The sequence below is a fragment of the Pseudoliparis swirei genome, chromosome 10, assembly GCF_029220125.1.
Source record: "Pseudoliparis swirei isolate HS2019 ecotype Mariana Trench chromosome 10, NWPU_hadal_v1, whole genome shotgun sequence".
NCBI classification, from domain to species: Eukaryota; Metazoa; Chordata; class Actinopteri; order Perciformes; family Liparidae; genus Pseudoliparis; species Pseudoliparis swirei.
In genome coordinates this window covers 7,835,577-7,859,589 of record NC_079397.1, presented here as the reverse complement: position 1 = coordinate 7,859,589, position 24,013 = coordinate 7,835,577, and the positions used below count along the sequence as shown (strand labels likewise).

Sequence of the window (24,013 nt, the reverse complement as noted above, 5' to 3'; positions counted from 1 at the left end):
GGGTTGGTTAGTACTGATAATGGTCATATTACTTCAATGGAACGCCAGAAGTCTACTGGCCAATGGCCAGGAATTCAAGCATTTCATTAAAGAAATGGGTGTAAAACCAGATGTAATGTGTGTTCAGGAGACTTGGTTGAAACCTATTTTAGACTTTGTAATGCATGGATATTCAATAATTAGGAATGACAGAGATCATGGAGTGGGGGGAGGCTGTGCTACATTTATCAAACAAAATATTCCATATAGGGTACTGGAAAAGGGAGACAGTCAAGATTATATAGTGGTGGAAGTGTGGGAAAAAGTTAAGCAGGTGGATTTGGACAGCCTGCATAAAATTCAAGGACAAAACGGAAATAGAATTGTATGGTGCGCAGATATCAATGCTCACAGTACAATGTGGGGGGGGGGGTATGCAAACAGATTAAAATGGAAGGGTAATTGAAGATTTGATGTATGATAGGGGTCTGATCTGTATGAATGATGGTAGAGGAACAAGGAGGGGCGGCTGTAGCTCAGTGAGATAAGGGGGTCGTCCTGCAACCCCAAGGTTGACGGTTCGATCCCAGCTCTCCCCATTAGTTGCAAGTCGAAGTGTCCTTGAGCAAGGCACTGAACCCCCAGTTACTTCCCGGGCGCATCACTGCAGCCCACTGCTCCTTAATAACTAAGGATGGGTTAAATGCAGAGAACTAATTTCCCCTTGGGGATTAATAAAGTATATATCTTATCTTAAATATAAATACAGGTGCAGAGTCAGCATTAGATATCACATTAGTGTCCAATGCATTGGCTGGAGTAGGTAAATGGGAAGTTTTGACAGTAGGCAGTGATCATTATCCAGTATCATGTTTGATAGGAGAAAAAGTGGAAGTTAGACCAGGAGGTGGAATCCCAAGATGGATCTTTCAAAAAGCAAAATGGGAGGAGTTTCAAACATTAAGTGATGGAACAATGACAAAGATTGACATGGATCTGGAGATATAGACGACATAAACAAACAGGTAACTTCAGCAATTAGTATGGCAGCCAATGGAGCTATACCCAGGAGTAAGAATATAGGAGAAGTAAGACACTTGTTCCTTGGTGGACAGGACTGTGGCAAGGCAGTTAAAAGCAGGCACAAAGCATTTAGACTCGTCAGAAGAACCCATAAGATGCAGCATTTTATTCAATACAAAAAGGCACCAGCAGTGGTAAGAAGAACAATATGACAAGCTAAGAGAGAGAGTTGGAGACATTTTTGCAATAAAATAGGAAGAACTACTCCTGTGGGAGAGGTATGAGGAATGATAAAGAGGATGGGAGGAGATAGAAGGGAATGGGAATACCCAGTGTTGACTTCTGACAAGGAAACAGCGGTCTCCAATAGGGGAAAAGCAGAGATAATGGAAAAAGCATTTGTGAAGATTCATGGTTCGGATAAGTTGTCGGAAGAAGAAAGAAGGAGAAGGGAAAGAAGAATGAATCAGTATCCAGGTGTGCTAGATAGGAGGGAAAGAACACATGATAACATTGATGAACCTTTCACTCTGGAAGAGATGGTGAGAGCAATAAATGGATCAAAACCCACATCGCCAGGGGACGATCAGGTATGCTACGTCATGCTAAGGCATTTGGGAAAAGGAGCACTTTTTAAGCTGCTGTACCTTTATAACAGAGTATGGGAGGAAAGAAAGTTACCGAGCGTATGGAAGGAGGCAGTAGTGATCCCAATTAGAAAACCTGGCAAAGATCCATCTAAACCCACCAGTTACAGAACAATATCACTAACATCTAATGTGTGTAAGGTAATGGAAAGGATGATAACGGAAAGATTTTCATATACGCTTGAGAAGAGAGGAATGCTGGCAAGTTTTCAGAGTGGTTTTAGGAAGTATAGAAACATCATGGCCTCACTGATAAAGCTAGAGACTAATATTAGAAAGGCCCTGGCAAATAGTCAGTCATTGCAGTGACATTGAAAAAGCCTATGACATGATGTGGAAGGAAGGTTTGCTAATCAAGATGCACAAAATGGGAATTGGTGGGAGAGTCTATCACTGGGTAAATGATTTTCTGTTTGGAAGGAAAATTAAAATACGGATAGGGTCAGACGTGTCAAATTAATACTTAGTCGATAATGGCACGCCTCAAGGCAGTGTGATTCGCGTGCTACTCTTCATCATTATTATGAATGACATACTCACTGTGTGTAGCCCCCCTAAAGCACCAATAAGCAATAAGCAGCCAGAGGGATATTCGGTAACAAAGTTTATTCCGACCGCAGACTGTGTCTCTGCTCTCCACGCTCCTCCAATCTTCTGTCTGTCCAGCTCCTTTATGGAGACAGACTCAGATACACCAACACAGATCGTCATCAGCTGGACTGATTACCAATCAGTCCAGCTGATGACAATCAGACACCGTTCCCTGAACCACCCCCCCCCCGCTCCACCCACTCTACAGCCGAGCCTAAACACCCCCCGCTGCCACATACCTCCACCGCCCGACTCAGGCCGGGGCAACATCCGGCCTAACCTACTCCCCCTCCCCCCCATGAGAGCGGGAGAGGAAGTCGGCCACGACCATCTGCGTCCCCGGCCTATGGATCACCTTGAAATTAAGGCTGTAAAGCCAGATACCACCGAGTGATTCGGGCGTTGGTATCTTTCATGCGGTGGAGCCATTGGAGCGGGGCGTGGTCCGACCAGAGGGTGAATGAGCGTCCCAGGAGGTAGTAGCGCAGGGAGTCGACCGCCCACCGGATGGCGAGGCACTCCTTCTCCACCGTGCTGTACCTGCCCTCCCTCTCCGACAGCTTGCGGCTGATGTACAGCACGGGGCGGTCAACCCCATCTACCTGCTGGGACAAAACGGCCCCCAGCCCTCTGTTCGACGCATCAGTCTGCAGAGTAAAAGGGAGAGAGAAGTCAGGTGTGTGAAGGAGTGGTTCCCCACAGAGAGCTTGCTTTACCTCCTCAAACACCAACTGGCACTGCTCCGTCCACTGGACCGGATCTGAGGCACCTTTCCGGGTCAGGTCAGTCAAGGGGCTGGTCAGCTCTGCAAAGTTCGGGATGAACCGCCTGTAATAGCCCGCCAGCCCCAAAAACTGCCTCGCCTCTTTTTTGATCTTGTCCACCTGAGGGCGCACCTGCCCGGCGCCCAAGTGGTACCCCAGATACCGTACCTGCCTCCGTCCAACTGCAGACTTCCCCGGGTTGGCCGTAAGCCCCGCCTGCCTCAGGGACTCCAGCACCACGCCCACCCGCTGCACATGCTCCGCCCAGGTGGTGCTGTGTATGATCACATCATCCAAGTAGGCGGCAGCATATGCAGCGTGCGGACGCAGCACCCTGTCCATGAGGCGTTGAAAGGTGGCTGGGGCCCCGAACAACCCAAAGGGAAGCGTGGTGAATTGGTATAATCCAAACGGAGTGGAGAAGGCTGTTTTTTCCTTAGACTCTGGCGACAGAGAAATCTGCCAGTAGCCCTTGGTTAAATCCAGTGTCGTAAAGAAAAGCGCAGTGCCCAGTCGGTCCAGGAGCTCGTCGACCCGGGGCATTGGGTAAGCATCGAACCGTGACACATCATTCACCCTGCGATAGTCCACGCAGAACCGTATAGACCCATCCTTCTTGACCACAAGAACAATGGGGCTACACCAGGCACTGTGGGACTCTTCTACAGCATTGCAGCCAATTCCCGCTGAACCACCTTTCTCTTGTGTTCAGGTAACCTGTAGGGTCGTAAACGCACCGTCACGCCCGGAGGAGTCTCAATCTCGTGCTCTATGAGGTTTGTGCGTCCTGGAAGGAGAGAGAACACATCAGCAAACTGCTTTTGCAACCGGGTAATGTCTGTTTTCTGGGTCCCGGAGAGACGGTCTTCACAAAGGAGCGAGGCCGGATTGGTGGATTTTGGGACCTCAGGCCCCAGCTCCTCTCTCTCAGATACCGAGGACACCAGAGAAACAGACTCCGCCTCCCTCCATGCTTTTAGGAGGTTGAGGTGGTAAATCTGTGTAGCTCCGCCCCTATCAGAATGCACCACCTCATAGTCGACATCCCCCACTCGCCGTGTGACCACAAAGGGCCCTTGCCACTTGGCGAGGAGTTTAGAGCTGGAAGAAGGAAGCAATACAAGTACCTTCTCTCCCGGTGTGAATTGTCTCAGCCTGGCACCTCTGTTGTACAGCCGCTGCTGACGCTCCTGGGCCTGGGGCAAATTCTAACGTGACAGCTGACCCAGTGTGTGGAGCTTTGCTCGCAGGTCCAGGACGTGTTGGATCTCGCTTTTACTGGTGCTCGGCCCCTCCTCCCAGTTTTCCTTAATGAGGTCGAGCACCCCCCGTGGAGTCCTGCCAAACAACAGTTCAAAGGGAGAAAATCCCGTGGAGGCCTGGGGAACCTCCCGTACTGCAAACAACAGAGTCAAGCCATTTATCCCAATTACGTTCATCATCATTAATAAATTTACGGATCATGGACTTCAAAATCTTATTCAGACGCTCCACCAGACCATCGGTCTGTGGGTGGTACACACTGGTCCGAATAGACTTGATGCCCAGTAACCCGTAAAGTTCTCTGTGTTCTTGCCATGAACTGGGTGCCTTGGTCAGTCAGAATCTCTTTCGGGATTCCGACTCGGGAGATGACCTGAAACAGCGCCTGCGCGACACTCTTTGCAGAAATGTTGCGCAAGGGCACTGCCTCCGGGTATCGTGTTGCGTAATCCACGAGGACTAACACAAAGCGATATCCGCATGCACTCCGGTGAAATGGCCCGATGAGGTCCATAGCGATTCGCTCAAATGGAACCTCCATTAATGGCAGAGGGCGCAAAGGTGCCCTCGGAATGGCCGGAGGATTTACCAATTGACACTCCGGGCAGGACGCACACCAACGGCGCACAGCCGCCCGGATGCCCGGCCAATAGAATCGGGTCATTATCCGGTCCAGAGTTTTATCATACCCCATGTGACCAGCCATCGGGTTATAGTGAGCCGCCTGAAAAAGAATTTCCCGGCGGCTCTTCGGCACCAGCAACTGGGTGCTTTCCTGCCCTGTGTGAGTGTCATGGCTCACTCTGAACAGTCTGTCCCTGATCAATGTAAAGTGCGGATATGTCTGCGCTGCGTCAAGGTGCACCAGCTGACCATCAATTCATATCACTTGGTCAAAGGCTGAGCGTAGAGTATCGTCCCGAGACTGCTCGAGTGGAAAATCTTCCATGGAGTGAAACTCGGGAGCCGGAGGAGTCTCCCTAGGAGGCTCCGCCGGTTCCCCCTCCCCGTCTGCAGTGTCGGACAACCTTGCGTCACCGCTGAGCACGGCGCACACATCGCATGACCCTGTCTGCCGTGAACGCACCCCCGCAGCCCCCATTAACTTATCAAACCCAGGACAATCGGTTCCCAAGATTACGGGGTGCGTAAGGCGGGAGCTAACCGCGACCTTCACGTTATGCTTTTTACCCCCATGTCTAATTTCCGCTGACACTATGGGATACTCGTGAATGTCCCCATGCACACACCTTCTCTTCACCCACAATGCCTCCACCAATGCCCCTGGTCGAACCAGGCTCTGGTGGATCATAGACTGTGTACAGACGGAATCCACCATTGCCTGATGTATACCCCCCTGGATTCTTACCGTGCAGCGATGCGTCGCTCCCAGACCTGGGGAGGGCGTTGGAGAGCCGGCAACCCAGATCACCTGGCCCACCTCCATCAGCGGACACTCCCGCCGGACGTGTCCGGGCTGCCCGCACCTCCAACACTCCTGCCCTGGTGTTTGAGGGACTACCTGCGGGTTGGGAAGGGTGCCGGTGTTTGCTGGGGCCGGTGTGGGTGGCGTCAGGAGCTGCGTCGGCCTAGCTGGAGCCAGTGCGCCCCTGCTGTCCACCTGACTGCTGGGATAAACCTCCAGGTGGTCCTCTGCCAGAGTGACGGCGGCCTCCAGCGATGTCAGGCGGTGGCAGCAGACCCACGTCGACGTTTCGGCCGGCAGCCCCCCAACAAACTGCTCCAGGATCACCCGTTCTGCCACTGCCTGCGACTCTCCTGTGTTCCCGGGCTGCAGCCACCTTGTCGCGGCGTCCCTCAGCCGTTGCGCGTAGGCGAACAGCCGGTCGTCTGGCCCCATCGTGGCCTCGCGAAACCTCCGCTGGTGATCCTCCGGAGTCAGACCCAGCTTATCCATCACCGCATTTCGCACGTCCGCGTAACTGTGGCGTGCTGCTGGGGGAAGCCGGCAGTCTGCACCTCCCCGGTGAGCAGGGGCAGGAGGCGAATCGCCCACTCCCCCGCTGGCCAGCCGCATGCCTCCGCCACATACTCAAAAGTCTCTAAGAATGACTGCGTTAGCTGGGTTGGCTGATCTGGGTGCTGCTGGATGCTCTCCATGTGCTTTGTTTAAAAAAAAAAAAAAAAAGGGCTCCACATTTGGCTCCAGTGTGACAAGTGTGTAGCCGTCACTCGTAGGTCCCCCCCCCCCCCCCCCCCCCTAAAGCACCAATAAGCAATAAGCAGCCAGAGGGATATTCGGCAGTGGCGGCTGGTGATTTTTTTTTTTGGGGGGGGTGTAGTTGGGCGACGCGGTTTAAATAGCACTCAACAATGAGAAGAAAAGAGGTTTTGAGTAGAATATTGTAAAAAACAAAGCTTTATTTCAAGAAGACACCGTGCTCAACACTGTCCAATAACAACTATCAACAAACTTTAACTTTGGGCATGAGAGGTTCAGAGCAGAATGCTTTAAGAAACATTGGGTTGGGTTTCAGAGGTTTGCAAAATAAAAGAGTTTCACCCTCACATGAAAGAGGTTCAGAGCAGATGTAACAGATGTGGAACGGGCATGGAAGAAGTCGGCTCAGATGGTGGATTTTCCCAGCACTTATTTATTCTGCAAAAGACAACAGAACACACACATTTGCCTTCTGATCTATCTCTGCACTTCCACTTCCCTCAGCAATATAAAACCATTGTCCATGGAAGACAGGACCACATTAAATCTAAATAATAACAATTATCATCAAAAACCATGACATGACCCCTAATGGACAAAATAAATAACTACATGAGCTAGTCATTTCAGCAGAAGCAGCGAAAATTCTAACTTTGAACAAAAGGGAAACACATACCTGCAGAAGACAACAGAACACACACATTTGCCTTCTGATCTGTCTCTGCACTTCCACTTCCTATACACGCAAAACAACACAATTTACACAAGGAAAATATACGTCGGGGCGACCGGATGTAGCTAAACAAACGGTGCCAAAGTGGCTCAATGAAACCGCCACCAAACGTATATTTTGACGGTCTAAATGACACGACAGCTGGACGCTGTGATCGTATTAGCATTCCATTACTGTATGTAACATAAACGGTTAATTTTTATCAAAAAATATAGCCAAAATAGTGTGACATCGTTTTTCACTCAACTCACCCTCAGCAATATAAAACCATTGTGAGGGAAAGACGGGACTCAGGAGCAGGAAGTGCAACAGAGATGCAAAGCAATTTCCGCAGGAAACTGATTTTTAAAAATAACGCTAAATAAAAATAGCTCATTAAAATAAATTCACAAACACTCAACAATATCGTTGAACAACAAACAAAAATAAAATACAATACATTGAAAACAAGAAATGACAGAGTGCATTTCTAACTGTTTGACAGAGTAGACCCCACTACATGTAAAAAAAAAAAGTAGCCCTCCTCTCTTTAAAGTTGGCAAACTTCTCAATAACTCTCTGGTTAAAGTCAATCATGTCTGTAACCAGCCTGTTTCCATTATTCTTGAGGGAATGTGTCTGTTTTTCAGAACTTCTTCGTTGTGTTTTCGATGCCAGTTCGGTCTCCTTCTGCTGCTCTGCTCTGCAAACAGGGTTAGCTTCATGCTGTTAGCTAGTTAGCTCCATGCTTTTAGCTAGATCAGCGGTCCCCAACCTTTTTTGAGCCACGGACCGGTTCTGTGTCAGAAATTATTTTCACGGACCGGCAATATAAATGACGTAATAAATATGACGTCATACAATTATACGAAGGGCATAAAGTGCCAAAACTACAACTCATCATTACGCCGAATTAGTGTGAGCCGTGCGCTTGTTTACCTGCAACGAGCCGCTGATGGAGACGGCGACACAGACGTGTGTTTGGTCCGCTGCTCCTAACCGAGTTCTGGTCGCTGTCATTAGAACATGTAGAATATTCCGCTGTTCACTCGCCCACACAGCAGCGACTTTATCGGCCAACTTGAAAACAGTTGTCATTTCTCTGAAGTGACAGAATTCATTGAGCAGGTTGAATATGTTTTAAGATTCTTTGTCACTGAAATGTGCCGCCAGCAGAGGGTTTGGCGTGTGAGACTCGCCTGCAGCGATAAACCCGAACTTTAAGGCTCCTGAACGCGGCTCAGACGTACACACGGGTGTATCCGGTCCTTTTTCAAAATAATATATTTTCCGACTGATTAAAATATATATATATATTTATTCACTTTTTCCATGCCGGTTCCAACCAAGCGCGGACGTCTGGCCGTGGCCCGGGGTTGAGACCCTGAGCTAGATGGCTGCGGCAAGATTCATGCTTTACACTTGTCTGCAGCTCTTTAGATCCCTCACCCCGTTGTAGTCCAGAGAGTTTCAGTCCCAGGACTTTGGAACAACAGACAGGGGAAACTAAACACTGAGCCTCCAGCTAACCAGCTCCGGTTAGCAACCTGCTCGCGTAGCTCCGTGGAGCTCTCTGGGCTGAGGGAACGATACCGGTCTCTCATTTGCCGAATAGTCCAGTCACGTGAAATAAGAAACGATGTCATTGGCCAGGGCACATATGTTTGCGCCCCAAGATTCACGTTTCATCCGCCAATGAGAAGCCGTCCTTGCCGAAACGACCGTGAAATGTTTGCTCGCTGCCGCACACACACGTTGGGCCGGTGCCCCGAAAATGGGGAGGGGCTTCTCTCCGTGAGGATGAGTGGCGATATATTATTTATGTCTCATTTAACTTAAGTGGTTGTTGACAGGCTGACGGTCTCCCACACACATTTAGCGCGTCAACACGGTATAATTGCTGGATGGATGGATAGATGGATGGTATATGTTTTTTGACAGGATATTTTTTTTTTTTTCTTCTTTTTTTTTCCATCTCAACATTTTAAGAGGGGCGGCGCCCTAGCGCTAGTGTTGTTACGAGATGTGCCGACGCTTCGAAGCGTGTGTCGAGTAATGGAGGGGGCGTTTCCTCGAAGCACGTATCGAGGCTTGCTTCATTTAGGGGAGGAGCCAAAAATGATGACGTCCGAAGCCTCGCTGCCCGGCTGTACCACGTGACTGCTTCAGGAAGTGGTTCAGATATTGCCGGGAGGTTTGACAGCAATATAAACCCCTCAGGCTCCATTCAAAATGTGGGTTGTTGGTTGAGAGTTTGGAGAGTTTAGAGAGAGAGATAGTTAGGAGAGTGAGGAGAGAAGGATAGGTGATAAGATGGAACTGTTGAGAAACTGTTATTTCTGAATAAAAATGAATAAAATGTCCCTTGTCCTGTACATCACTGTCCAAGTTTACACAAGCATATTCAGTCCCCTCTTCCTAGTTACACACACACACGTTCACTGTCCTCTGCCTGCTTAAGCCCATGCCATTTTCCTAAAGTGACATAATAACATTATTACACAACCTGCCGTATCATATGATACTACCATTTTGGGAAAATTTACACACACAGAATACATTCAAAAAATATTGTATTATGCACATATGTGATAATTTATGTCCAGAAATGATTTGGTCATACATTTTTGTAATTCATAGTCATTCCCAACAGCCATAACAGACACAAAAATTCAATGCATCACATTATGTGGATCAGATACAGCTGCCTGTGATTATGCACTTGGCCAGTAGGTGGTTTCGTGAGCACATGAAGCTTCGAGAAATGAACCCTTTCTCGAACCAATTGGCTGAAGTGGTTCGATGCCTCATGAGGCTTCATCTCACCATCACTACCTAAAGCCCTCTATGGACGCACCGCCACTGATATTCGGTAACAAAGTTTATTCCGACCGCAGACTGTGTCTCTGCTCTCCACGCTCCTCCAAACTTCCGTCTGTCCAGCTCCTTTATGGAGACAGACTCAGATACACCAACACAGATCGTCATCAGCTGGACTGATTACCAATCTGATTACCAATCAGTCCAGCTGATGACAATCAGACACCGTTCCCTGAACCACACCCCCGCTCCACCCACTCTGCAGCCGAGCCTAAACACCCCCTGCTGCCACACTCACAAAGGTACCAATAGAGATAGGTAGGTCTCTGTTTGCTGACGATGGGGCATTATGGAAGAAAGGAAGGAACATGGAACATGCAGTCAGGAAAGTGCAAGAAGCAATCGATGAGGTGGTGGAGTGGGGATATGATTGGGGGTTCAGGTTCTCAGTGGAAAAAACACAAATGGTCTTTTTCACCAGGAAAATGATCAAAGATGGGATGAAGCTAGCAATGTCTGGGAAAGAATTAGAAAGGGTTGGAACATTTACATTTCTGGGGGTTCTTTTTGATTCACGGTTAACATGAGCAGATCACATCAGGAGAGTAGAGGAAAAATGCAAAAAAGTAATAAATGTGATGAGATGTGTGAGTGGTAGGGAGTGGGGAGCCAGCTGTTCATCATTGAAAACCATGTATGTGGCCTTGATAAGATCCGCATTGGATTAGCATATGGGTCTTCAGCTAAATCTCTAATTGGTATATTGGATGTGGTTCAGGCGCAGGCATTAAGAGTATGTAGTGGAGCTTTTAAAACATCGCCAATCCCTACCCTGCAGGTAGAAATGGGAGAAATGCCGCTGGATTTAAGGAGAAAACAACTAATGGAAAACTACTGGGCTAATTTGCAGAGACACAATGATACTCACCCTGCAAAAGAAGTGTTGCAGGCGGTCTGGGAGAATGGGAGGAGCCAGAAAGATAACTTTGGTCGGATAGGCAATGACATTGCAAGGGAGTTTAATGTGTTTGGTCTAAGTATAAGCCCCTCTGTGGTTTACCCGGTGATGGCTCCATGGACACTTGTGTGGCCTGAAGTTGACTGGTATCTGTTAGATTTAAAAAGATAAGAGAAAGGAAAAAGGGATTTGTTTAGTGCATTTGAATATCGAGTAATGAAACTATACAGTAAATATACTATGATGTATACGGACGGTGCTAAGAAACCTGAGACAGGAGTGACAGGATTTGGGGTAGCAATACCAGATAAAGGAGTAGGGATCAACAGGAGAACATCTGATAGGCTAGGGGTCTACACAATGGAGATTGTGGCAGTGCTAGTGGCGTTACGATGGGTGGAAAAGGCAAAACAGGAAAAGGTATTAATATGCTCCGATGCAGCTTCAGTTTTAGCAAGCCTAAGATCTTTTCGTTCATGCAGTCGTCAAGACATACCTTATGAGGTCCTTCAGTCGGCCAGACGCGTAACCAACCAGGGAGGTCAGGTTAAATTCATGTGGGTTCCAGCAGGGGTGAGTGGGAATGAGAGGGCGGACAAGTTGGCAAAGAGGGCTTTAAAGAAAGGATACATAGAAATAAGGATTAGCATCAGTAAGGCGGAGGTCAAGAGCATTAACTGGGAAAACGTCAACCAAATGTGGCAAAATAGGTGGGACAGAGAGAAGAAAGGGAAACATTTATATGTTATTCAAAGGAGTGTTAAGGCAACCAGGGTGGGAAGTTGGAACAGGAGAGAGGAAACAGTGCTGACAAGGCTACGGTTATGCCATACTGCACTCAACATGACACTGAAAATGATAGGGAAACACCAGACAGGGCTGTGTGAAGGATGTGGAGAAGAGGAGTCAGTGGAGCATGTGGTGGTGAATTGTAAGGTGCATGAGACTCGGAGAGAGTTGATGAGGAAGAAACTAAAGGAATTGGGCGTGCATGAGTGTACACTGAAGGGAATTCTGAGCATGGGTGGGAGAGCACAGATTAGAGTACTGTTCACGTTCTTAAAGGACATAGGGTTTCTTAGGGGGTTTTTTCAGGGTATAATTGAAATGTAATATTTATTTGTATTATTATTATTATTATTATTATTTATTTGCATATGCACCAAACCGCAGTTCAGAGTATCCGGCCTTCTTGGAGTCGGTGGGAGGGGTCCTGGAAAGGGCACCGCCTGCTGACTCCACAGTTCTCCTGGGAGACTTCAACGCTCACGTGGGCAATGACAGAGAACTTACCTGGTGGTAAGTTGGATCAGATGGCGGGGGAGTCGGCTAGAAAGACCTGGCAAGCCCAAACGTGTACTGCGGGTGAACTTCAACTCCCACCTCCGGATGAACTTCTGACACATCCCGAGGGAGGTTGGGGACATGCAATCCGAGTGGACCATGTTCAAAGCCTCTATTGTGGAAGCGGAAGATAGGAGCTGTGGGCGGAAGGTCATCGGTGCCTGTTGTGGCGGCAACCCGAGAACCCAGTTGTGGACACCAGGGGTCAGGGAAGCCATCAAGCTGAAGAAGGAGGCCTTCCGGGCCTCGAGTTTTTCCTGATCCGATGTGAGGTCCTGGGACAGGGATGTTGTATGTGTACAGATTGTAAATCCCTCTCAGGCAAATTTGTAATTTGTGATTTCTGTCAAACATCAGCCTGTACAAAACACTAAAATGGTTTTATTTCACAGCCATGATGAGATCCCAGAGCCGTATTAACTCAGTAGGAGGCCCCAATCTGAAATATTAAAGGCCATCAAAATAGATGTTGTGTCAGGTCCCCTACTATTATGGTTCTCAATAGCTTTGGTGGTGCATATCATGTTAACAGACGATTAAGCAACATATTAAAATATGAAAAATTGCCACACAGAAAAATAAACAAGACACAGACAGACACACCCAAGCAATGAACAGTATCATTTACTTTATTTATGAGGCAGAGAGAGAAAGAATGAAACCAGATTCACATAACCCACACTGTCGGTTGTACAAATATATCTCTATCCTGCCATCTGTTGGACAAATGACAATAGCTCAAGCAAAAAGATGGGCTGAAAGGTTTCATCACGCACATGTCACATATACAGTATATTTGCAAATAATCAAAACAATAATGAAACTAGAATTAAACAGACAGAAGTAACCATTTGAAGTAAGAGGTTTTCAATTGTAGATTGAAGAGCTCCTTTAGGCTTGATTGAGTTTTGAAACCGAAGAAGTCATACATTACTTAAATGTGGTGGGTTTACTTAAAGGGAGTCCAGTTACAGACTTTCTTCTTACACAGCTGTGCAGAACCTGATCCTGAGCCTGCTGTTGCCAACAACTACAATTGAGTATCATCTTCTGTCTACATTACAGATTGTTGCTGTTGGAAAAAATGTAAAGAGAATGAAAATATAAATACAGCACTGACAGTAATTTTGAGTTTTGGTATGGGAAAGATCTTCCGTCTTTGTTGTTGTTGCATCTTTGTCAACATCTCTCTCTCGACCCTCTGCCAGTTTCAGCCTAAAGTCAACTCCATCATATTCACCCCGAGAGTCTCCTCTGACCCTGACATGGATCGCAGCTTCTGCACCTTCCAGCCGCTGTCCCCTCAGGACGCTCTGGAGGAACGCCTCTTACTAGGTTCCACCGCTTGGCCTAAAACTCAAATTTTGCCAGCTCTTGGTTCCTTGGAGCAGACCAGTGATCCAGCTCACAGCAACTTCACCATTCACCCAGGGAGGAGAGGAGGACAGTGGCATGTAGGGGATCAGCTGGAGGTCATGATACAAACCTCTGACTTCCAGGGTCGTGCCAAGATGTCTGGGGGGGACTTCCTACTCGCCCGGCTGCACAACCGGAAGCTTGAAGCTGGTGTTGCTGGGCAAGTGGTGGATCATCTAAATGGGAGCTACTCAGCTGTCTTCTCTTTACTCTGGAAAGGAGACGCACAGGTTGAGGTAATGCTAAAAAAATATCATGGTAACGGTTCTGTGTGTGGGGTTTAGTGGCAGTGGTGAGGTTTCTTAGAATTACACTGGCCTTCAGGTAACGCAAAAATATAAAAAGGCTCTCCCTAAATCCAATGGTTCAGGGCAACATGGTGGTGTAACATGCTAGACCAAGGGTGGCCAACCCGCGGCTCGCGAGCCACATGCAGCTCTTTGTCTGGCTTCATATGGCTCTTACGTTCAAATCGAAGTTTATATTTTTTTTAATGTGAGTTGATCAGGTTATTTTCGTCAAAAGCGCATGTGCGTGAGATGAAAATACCACAAAGTTTCCAAGTAAGGCAGGGAGCTCAAACTCGCGGCCCGCGGGCCAAACGCAGAAATACCACATCCGAATGTCGAGGGGCCGTTCTACAGAGGGTTACGCGGATGAAAGTGTCCGAAAATCAAACGCTGCACTTACGCCATGGACGCCGCACCATGGGCAGCTGATGTCCCGCTCCTCGGCTAAAGGAGTTTTAGTAGGACCCGACATCCAGTCGCCCATAATGCGGCGTTCATGGCGTAAGTGCAGCATTCGATTTTCGGATACTTTCATCCGCGTCCGCCAAACCCTCCGTAGAACGGCCCACTCGACATTCGGATGTGGTATTTCTGCGTGGAGTGGCGGTTCTCCGGAGGCGGTTTCGCGGACTTTAATCCGATGAAAATCGTGCGTGTGCGAGTCTGTTTCCTGAAACACGTGAAGTCAAAGCTGTAGTCGACCTATTCTGACACCCACGTGAAAGAATTGCTTCGAGTGGCAACAACAGAATTAAGCCAGATTTGAAGAGGATTGTTCAAAGAATATGATATGATGATTCTATTCCATTCTATTATCAATACCGCTTCATCCTCATTAGGGTCGCGGGGGCGCTGGAGCCGATCCCAACTGACATAGGGTCCATGATATGATGATATGATATGATATTCCTTTATTCGTCCCACAGTGGGGACATTTCAAAAATCACAGCAGCGGTGCACATCAGAGCATCAATGAAAATAAATATAAAACACAAAACAAAATATTAAAAACTAAATACTAATACTAAATATACAGGGGGGAAATAAAGTAATGTGCTGAGTAAAGTAAAGTGCAGAGTTTGCCAGGATCTCCAGCGATCTACTGCAGATGACACACGTCCCACTAAGCAACATGCATAGTAAAAGAAAAACGCTATTGTAAATTAATATATTTGTGTTTGTGGACTTTGTTGAACTGAGAGTCTCTCTCTGTGTGTGTGTGTGTGTGTGTGTGTGTGTGTGTGTGTGTGTGTGTGTGTGTGTGTGTGTGTGTGTGTGTGTGTGAGTGACTGGCTTGTGGTCTTAGTACTGTAGGAGTCCATTTCTGTCATCATGTTGGTGTGTGACATTTACAATAAATCTGGCTGAGCAGAGGGGTGTGTGTGTGTGTGTGTGTGTGTGTGTGTGCGCGTGCGCATGATATGGCTCTTTGCGGTAACACAGTAAAAAATGTGGCTCTTAGTCTCTGACTGGTTGGCCACCCCTGTGCTAGAGACTCTGTGATGAGACCTGCTGTCTATGTAGAGATGAAGGACTCATTCTAAGGTAACAAAAAAACAATGATTCTTTGTTCAAGGGTGAATATACTCCAATGAAAACAAAGTTATGGATATTATATACATGTTTGCCAATACATTGGGGCTCCACAATATGAGGAAAATAATGTGCAACTTTGTATTGACTATAACAATATTACTTCTGCTTTCAGTCTATTAAAAGATAAAAAACACTTGTATTTAAAAAATGACAGGGCTAATTTCTTGCCACGAATTGTAGATTATTATTGAAAACTCTGGTTCTGTATCCAATCAGGTTACGCTGGTTCACTCTAGTGAGGCCATCTCAGTGCTCGACAGGCTGACCAGAGAACAGCCAGACCGGATTTACTTTAAGAGCCTCTTCAACTCAGGCTCACTCTCTGAAGTCACCATCTGTAACGTCTGCCTACGGCCAACCCAGCCGCTGTGTAACTACACAGACCTCCGTACAGGGGAGCCTTGGTTCTGTTACAAGCCAAAGAATCTGAGCTGTGATGCCAGGATCAATCATGTTGGGGGAGGATATAAACAAAACCTCAAGGACGAGGAGGAGAAGCTCTTTCAAAGGTGAGGGACAAAGAGAGGCATCAAATCTTTTGACCCTGAAGAACTTTGAAATGTAAGGATCAAACGAATAATTTACTTTATAAACTACTTTACTTGTACATTTTTTATTCTGTTAATAATGTATATTTTATTATGCCATTGTAGGCAACCGTCTGTCCTTGAGTGAGTGTGCACCTCGGTGTTTGCCATGGCTGATCTCGCATTCAGATGCAGCGAACTGCACAATTTGTTTTGGTGCCCAGTTTTGGCTACTCTTAACTGGCTTCTGGCCAGTATAGGAACCACAGCGGAGTGCTTAATTTTATTTTGGATAAGATGACATGTGTTATTTGAGAACTTTGAGTTGATGGCCTGTATTCAATGCGTTTGGTTTTGAGTTTAATTGAAGTGTGTTTTACTATTGCAGATTACCCTGTCGTTGACCCATTGACCCATTGCTTGTATGAAAATATTGATACGGGCGTCACTAACTTACTAAATTGATTTTTTTCAGGGTAAAGCTTTGTGGGATGTTGAAGTACATCCCACAAAACAATTTTAACCTTTATAAATTATTTAAATTGTCTGTCACCTTATCTTGTATTGAGTTGTAGCATTTTTAAGACATTTTATTTGTGCTTTTTTTCTTTAGTGATGTCAATATGAAAGTCTCCATTCGGGCTTCAGGACCTTCCAATGTCACTGTGTTGCCAAACAAGAGAGGTTAGAGCATGATTTTACCCCCGACTATAATAACAATAAGAAAATAAAGTGTGCTGGGAGGACGGAGCATCCATAAGAGGTTCATACAAATCAAATCAAATCTTTTTTTTTTTTCAGGGGATAAACCCTACCCTATTATTTCACTTCCTGTCAGTTCAGCTGAATGTGAAGAACTTTACTGCCGACTATAATAACAATAAGTCAAAACTGAATGTCCTACTGACTAAGAAAGTGTGCTGGGAGGACTGATCATCCATAAGAGGTTCATACAATCAAATTGGTTCGTTTTTTTCAGGGCATAAACCCTGCCCTATTATTTCACTTCCTTCGTCAGGTCACCTGAAGGTGAAGAGCAGCACTGTGACATCTGGACCTTCTGGTTATTACTACCAGGGTTTGTGGCGAGCACTAAGTGGAACCACAATTCGCCAATTCAACACGTCTGCCATCACTGCGTGTCTGAAAGGCAAGGCGGTCCACATGTATGGAGACTCCACCATCAGGCAGTGGTTTGAATTCCTCAACAAAGCCCTAGCAGGTAGCTGATTCACACAGATTTCATGCAACAGTTTGGTTTTGTTCCCACTGCAGCCTAATATGTTCCCCCTGTAACATTTTCAGGTCTTGCGGAGTTTGATCTTCACAGCTCAAAGCAAGGCGGACCTTTAATGACCTTAGACTATGCAAACAACATCTTGGTGACGTTCCGCTGCCATGGTCCTCCTCTCCGTTTTTCCAACATCCCAACTAGAGAGCTTCGTTACATTGCCAATGAGCTAAATGGCTTAGTTGGAGGCACCAACACTGTTGTAGTCATTGGCATTTGGTCTCACTTCAGCACTTTTCCCATGGTGATCTACATCAGGAGGCTGCAGAGCATCCGCAGGGCGGTGGTGCGGCTGCTGGACAGGGCTCCAGACACGCAGGTCGTCATCCGGACAGCAAACCTTAAAGCTTTGACACTTTATGAGACAATTACCAACAGCGACTGGTTCTCACTGCAGCGTGATAAGGTGCTCAGAGCCATGTTCAAAGGACTGAATGTCCATCTAATCGATGCCTGGGAGATGAGCCTGGCCCACTATCTGCCGCATAACCTCCACCCACAACCTCCCATTATTAAGAATATGATCAACCATATCTTGTCCTACATATGTCCTCAGAAGGCTGGCTAGTTCTGCTCTGTATAGGGGAGGGGAATTCGGGGATTGAAGATCATGAGTTTACATGTTAGCTCATGTTCCAATGTCAGGTCCTGGGACAGAGGATGTATGTGTACAGATGGTAAAGCCTTCTGAGGCAAATGTATTAATCTGATGAATACAATTTATTATATTCAGCAGACTGCATGGGTATTAAAAACTGCTGAATGATCACACACAACATAATGTGTCTTGGCATTGCCTCACAGAATTGCCAAAGGTGGTTGTGGGTCAGTGGTTTAAGATTCAGAAACTGTGTTCCCTCGTCTCAGAAACATGGTTGTGGGACTTAATCATTATTCTTTTAGTTGCTTCACAAAGAAGAGACATCTTTATCCCTGGTCTTTCGATTATGATGGCATTTGTAGATGAACAAAATGCACACAGAATATCCTTCCACATGTCCAAATATCAAGGATCCTATTGAATCAACAACAATGACATATTGTTTTATTTTTGCCTTTCTTACAACAATGGTATGTTTTCCTGTTTTCATCTTTACAAAAAAGATAAGCTAAATACTGAGTCTCAATTTCAATTTATATACACATATATAGATTTTTTTTTCTCCAAGTGGCAAAATTGGGGTTTCTTTCATCAAAAGAATGTGATTTTGTAACGCCCTGTTCTGTGTCTCCCCAGTGTAGCTTGATTGATCATTCCCTGCAACTGTAACGCCCTGTTCTGTTTCTTATCTTTGTCTCCTCTGTCTTGATTGTTCATTCCCTTCACCTGCCCTCAGCCACACTTGTTCCTCTGATTGTTTCATGGCCTGAACCTGCCCTCAGACATTTTTATCCCGTTATTGTCTCATGACGTACATCTGTTTCCCCCCCGTATATATTGTGCCTGTCTTTCCTTTGTCTCCTGTCGGATTGTTGCCTTCTTTAATCTCCTTGTTCCTGGGTGTTTTGTCTCTTGTGCCAATGCGCCTATGACCATTGTGTCGATGTCCTTTTTCTCAGTAAAAAGTATTTTTTGTTTCTAATCAAACCTGGAGTCCAGCCTTGTTTCTCTCCACCTGAGCGTCACCCCGTGACAACCCGTAACAGCAAATGCCCTCAGCCACTCCTGTCTCATGATTGTTTCATTCCTTGCATCTGCCCTCTATGGGGTCAGATCAGTCTCAATAATTGCAAATGCACACACTCACAAATGTAAACACACAAATTCACAAATGCATGCAAAAAAGTTCACGAATATATACAATATATAAATGCACCCAGAAAGATTCACAAATACATTCCAATACACACGTAAATAAATTACGATTTATATCAATTTAAAAGAAAAATCCCAAATATATTTAGGCATTTCTATGTGGATTTGTCTATTTGTCTGTGGATTTATATGTATTTATTTGTGGATCGCACTGCATTTATTTGTGGATCTCTAAAGTCTCAAAAATCTGTACACAAATGTGTAACTGTAGGTTGTCGAGCCTTACTCTGTCCTCAAGTGGAATGGCCTTGGAAACCGCTGTATGCCCTGGTGTATATTTAGATGGCTTTTCTCCCATCAACCGTGACCAATTATCTTCAACGGTTTCTACTTCTAACATGTCTACCTGTCTCTTGGACCCCATCTCGACAAGGTTGCTTAAAGATGTTTTGCCTTTAATTGGCAGCTCTCTATTAGATATTATCAATGTGTCTTTGCTAACAGGCCACGTACCACATTCCTTTAAACCTCTCCTGAAGAAGCCCACTCTGGATCCAGAGGTATTGGCTAACTACAGACCGATCTCTAACCTCCCCTTCCTCTCCAAGATCCTTGAGAAAGTGGTCGCAAATCAGTTATGTGACTTTCTACATTATAATAGTTTATTTGAAGAGTTTGTCAGGATTTAGAAAACACCACAGCACAGAGACAGCACTGGTGAAAATTACAAATGACCTCCTAATGGCATCAGTTAAAGGATTCATCTCTGTACTGGTCTTGTTAGACCTTAGTGCTGCATTCAACACTATTGACCATGACATCCTATTACAGAGACTGGATCAGTCGATTGGTATTTCAGGCACCGGTTTAAATCCTATTTATCAGATCAATCTGTTTGTATTTGTAAACGATGAAGCCTCGTTAACCACCAACGTTAGTCACGGTGTTCCACAAGGTTCTGTGCTTGGACCAATTTTATTTACCTTATACATGCTTCCTTTGGGCAATATTATAAGGAAAAACTCCATAAACTTTCATTGTTATGCAGATGATACTCAATTATATCTATCGATAAAACCAGAGGAGACCAACCAGCTCAGTAAAATTCAAGCATGTCTTAAAGACATAAAAACATGGATGACCTGCAACTTCTTGATATTAAACTCAGACAAAACCGAAGTAATTTTACTCGACCCTGAGCGCCTCAGAGATCAATTATCTGGTGATGTGGTTTCTATAGTTGGCATTGCCCTGGCATCCAACACCACTGCAAAGAATCTCGGCGTTATCTTTGATCGGGACTTGTCCTTTAACTCCCACATAAAGCAAATATCGAGGACTGCATTCTTTCATCTACGTAATTTTTCAAAAATCAGGCACATCTTGTCTCAAAAAGATGCAGAAAAATTGGTTCACGCGTTCGTTACTTCTAGACTGGATTACTGCAACTCCTTATTATCAGGCTGCTCTAATAAGTCTCTTAGGTCCCTCCAGTTGATCCAGAATGCTGCAGCTCGTGTTCTCACTAAAACTAAGAAAAGAGATCACATCACTCCTGCATTAGCTGCTCTGCACTGGCTCCCTGTAAAATCAAGAATCACTTTTAAAATTCTTCTCTAAACGTACAAAGCCTAGATTGGTGATGCACCATCATATCTTAAGGAGCTTGTATTACCATATTGCCCCACTAGAGAGCTGCGCTCACTAAATGCGGGACTACTTGTAGTTCCTAGTCTTAAAAAGTAGAATGGGAGCCAGAGCCTTTAGTTATCAAGCTCCTCTTCTATGGAACCAGCTTCCAATTTCAGTCCTGGAGGCAGACAGTCACCTCATTTAAGAGTAGACTTAAGACTTTCCTCTTTGACAGAGCTTATAGTTAGGGCTGAATCAGGTTCACCTGGTCCAGCCCGTGGATATGCTGCTATAGGCTTATAGGCTGCTGGGGGACATTCAGGATACACTGAGCACCCATCTCCTCTTTTCTCTCTCCTTATGGATGCATTTTTATCTCTCTATTGCACATTACTAACTCTGCTGTCTCCCCGGAGTCCTTTTGACTTCACGTCTCATGGGGTCATCGGACACTATGTGACGTCATAGATCCCATCTGCCTGATGGATCATCGAGGTCTGGATCGTGGAATGCCTACTACCAACTATGCCATGGCCCTGCTGAGACTCCGCCACTCCTCTCTACCTCCATCTACCTGTTGGATTGTGGAGGTCTCCATCGTGGAATATGCCTTCTACCAACTATTTATACTCTGTCATATTCATTGAATGTATTTTAACTCTAAATCTGTCCCTATGTACACATAACATCTATTGCACCTGTCCATCTTGGAGAGGGATCCTCCTCTGTTGCTCTCCTGAAGGTTTCTTCCCTTTTGTCCCCGTGAAGGGTTGTTTGGGAGTTTTTCCTGATCCGATGTGAGGTTTTGGGACAGGGATGTCTATGTGTACAGATTGTAAAGCACTCTGTGACAAATTTGTAATTTGTGAAAATGGGCTATACAAATAAACTGAATTGAATTCCTCATAAACATTTATAATATAGTAATAACTCCAAACACCATTTAATAAAACATATACTTTATTTTCTTGGTGCAAGTCAGTCATTGCACTCGTCACTTCATTTTCATCCCATTGTCATTCCACAACAATAATTTTTCATAGTCAACAAAACTACAACAAGAAACCAAACAGTAACCTTCAGAGGTTAGAGTACGAATGACTCCTCACACAGGAGTAGATAAACTAGCTTAATGTCGTCGCAGAAGGCTCGCAATATAATCTTGTTCCTAGTTCTGGAAATGGAGGTCAGATGAACTTCCAGAGTTTACGTTTAAAGAAAATGCGGCGGTTATGAATCGTATTACATTTATCATATAATCTGAGATCTTTAAATATTTTCCTTTCAACTGTGTGTCTTCGGAGAATGAAGCGACTCATGTCATCAAGTGGACAGTAAGTGCAGACCAACGTTTTTCATAGGACTAATAATTCAGATTTAATTCGGGCCAAAGTACATGTCTTTCACAAGATGCTAGCTGAACAGCTGTGAGTACAAATATTAGGCACGTTTTGTTGTACATTATGAAGATTTTGGGGGGAGTGGCCTTCAAGAGGCATGAAGGGTACGTGTTGCCAACTACTTTTAGCACATTTTGGAGCTAATCTGCTTGCTAATATTTTAGGAAAAGTCAGTTGGCAGCATTGGCCGGGGATTTTTTGGTAGAATATTTCATTTAAAGGATGATTTTGTGGAATATCACTAGTTTCTAAAGATTCTCAACCCTCGCTTTAATGCCGCACTTGCCAGCATCTGGTTGATTGTGTGTGTTCGGTTCTTGTGAGGAAAAAGAAACACCACTAATATATATTTAAATCATGCCAATGTCGTCATGAATGTTAAGAAATCGTAGATGGAGATTCAGCTCATGATCTCTCAACTTGAGTATAATACTTGAGCTGACTTGTAACCAATATCGAACAGTAGCACTTCATATAGTACCATAGTGTTTGTGTTTTCAATGGTATGCAACATTTATATCTGCAGGCTGTAGCACCACCAAATGCTACAGTTGTGCAGATTTTGTTTAGTGTTTCCCAGTCTTGGGATTTGGGAGAGAATCACAAGCAACTGGGTTGGTTTTGACATTATGGAGCAGAGAGTGGGAAGTTAATTACTTTCATTGAAGAGTATCCTGTATCTTCATTAACGACATCTTCAAAGCAGCATCCCCAACCCCTGGTGTTAAATATGAATGTCTTCTGTGATTTTTCTGTGACCGTGAAACTGACTCCTGGACTGGTCAGTGGTTTTGACTCCTTTTTGGTCAATGCTGAGACTTTTGAGCAGATATATATTTTTTTACATTACTTTTCCCATGCTCATTTACTTTATAACAATAATAAAAACATGTTCCACACAAGCCCACTCAATTTAGTTTCCTCCGAGAAGGAAAGGTGTCTGAACTGTAGCTCGACCAGTCTCTTTGACCACCTCCAAACATGTTGTAGACCCGACAGGTTCATCTTCGTCTCACTCTTACTAAGGCTGGTCATTTCAGTACCCAGGTCAGGTCCGTTTTATCCAGCTGCCTGATGGCTGGTGTTTGGGCTTCAGAGGGACTGGGCTGTGCCCTGCTCCCCTTATCTGTGCCCGGGATGGTAAAGTGGTGGGTTACAATTCCCCCGTCAGTCTTCTCTCCAATCGGTCCAGCTTGGCCAAGTTTTCTTTCAGCAGTTTGGAGCCAGGGCTCAGAAGCAGGGCTTGTGTATAGTACATCCTGGCTGCTGCATAGTCTCCCTGCACACACAGAGAGAACAATACATGTATGCGGCATTATGTGTTCAATCCGGAATTAACTTGGGCTGCTGCTCTTTCAATAGCTTGACCACAAGATGTTTTTAATATAAACCCAGGTGATGCACTAACCACCTAAATACTAGGAAAGGTTTTGACTTCAGAAATTAATAGACATTTGCTACCTTCATGTGCTGAATCCCTCCCATGTTCATCCAGGCCTGGGACTGGTCAGGTTTGAGCTCCACTGCCAGCTTGTAGCTCTGGTGGGAGAAAATAGACTGGTCAGTGTCATATTCCACTCAAGGAACAACTAGGGAGGAGACGATAAAGGATTAAGATACAAAACACTCAATAAGTTTCCATTATCCGGTCAATTGTAAATATTGTCACAAGTGTCTTGAAAAGTTCTCTATCATAAAGAGAATAAAGCTTGATTTAAAGGTAATTATGCAGCATTGCTCAGTCCTCCGCTTTGAATGAAGAGAGAGAGGCGCGAGTGCGAACAAAGCAGTGAATCAGAGAATGAAAACCTTCTTCTGATTG

At 45.4% G+C, this 24,013-nt stretch overlaps 2 protein-coding genes across 4 annotated transcripts in view; one reads left to right on the top strand and one right to left on the bottom strand.

Moving 5' to 3' along the window:
* Positions 1-13,422: 13,422 nt before the first annotated feature.
* On the top strand, positions 13,423-19,328 carry LOC130200889 (NXPE family member 3-like). The gene is made up of 5 exons (XM_056425462.1): positions 13,423-13,935; positions 15,802-16,094; positions 16,726-16,796; positions 17,131-17,334; positions 17,418-19,328. The coding sequence occupies exons 1-5, from the start codon at positions 13,423-13,425 to the stop codon at positions 17,969-17,971; spliced, it is 1,635 nt and encodes a 544-aa protein (XP_056281437.1). The 3' UTR covers positions 17,972-19,328.
* Positions 19,329-21,733: 2,405 nt separating this feature from the next.
* Positions 21,734-24,013, bottom strand: part of tmtc1 (transmembrane O-mannosyltransferase targeting cadherins 1) — a 49,805-nt gene continuing 47,525 nt past the window's right edge. For 2 of the 3 annotated variants that reach the window (XM_056424777.1, XM_056424779.1), the window contains exons 18-19: positions 23,653-23,730; positions 21,734-23,470 (exon numbers count right to left, since the gene is read on the bottom strand). In XM_056424777.1, coding sequence (XP_056280752.1) covers positions 23,345-23,470; positions 23,653-23,730 — 204 coding nt within the window. In that variant the 3' untranslated portion in view covers positions 21,734-23,344. The remainder of the gene's footprint in view (positions 23,471-23,652; positions 23,731-24,013) is intronic. The other variant, XM_056424778.1, reaches the window with a different exon arrangement.

Bases quoted from the DNA above. Each gene is read 5' to 3' on its own strand.
- LOC130200889 (XM_056425462.1), top strand. From the start codon at position 13,423: ATGGGAAAGATCTTCCGTCTTTGTTGTTGTTGCATCTTTGTCAACATC. The intron at 13,936-15,801 runs GTAATGCTAAAA...GTATCCAATCAG, and splicing joins AAGGAGACGCACAGGTTGAG to GTTACGCTGGTTCACTCTAG. The intron at 16,797-17,130 runs GTTAGAGCATGA...TTCCTTCGTCAG, and splicing joins TGTGTTGCCAAACAAGAGAG to GTCACCTGAAGGTGAAGAGC.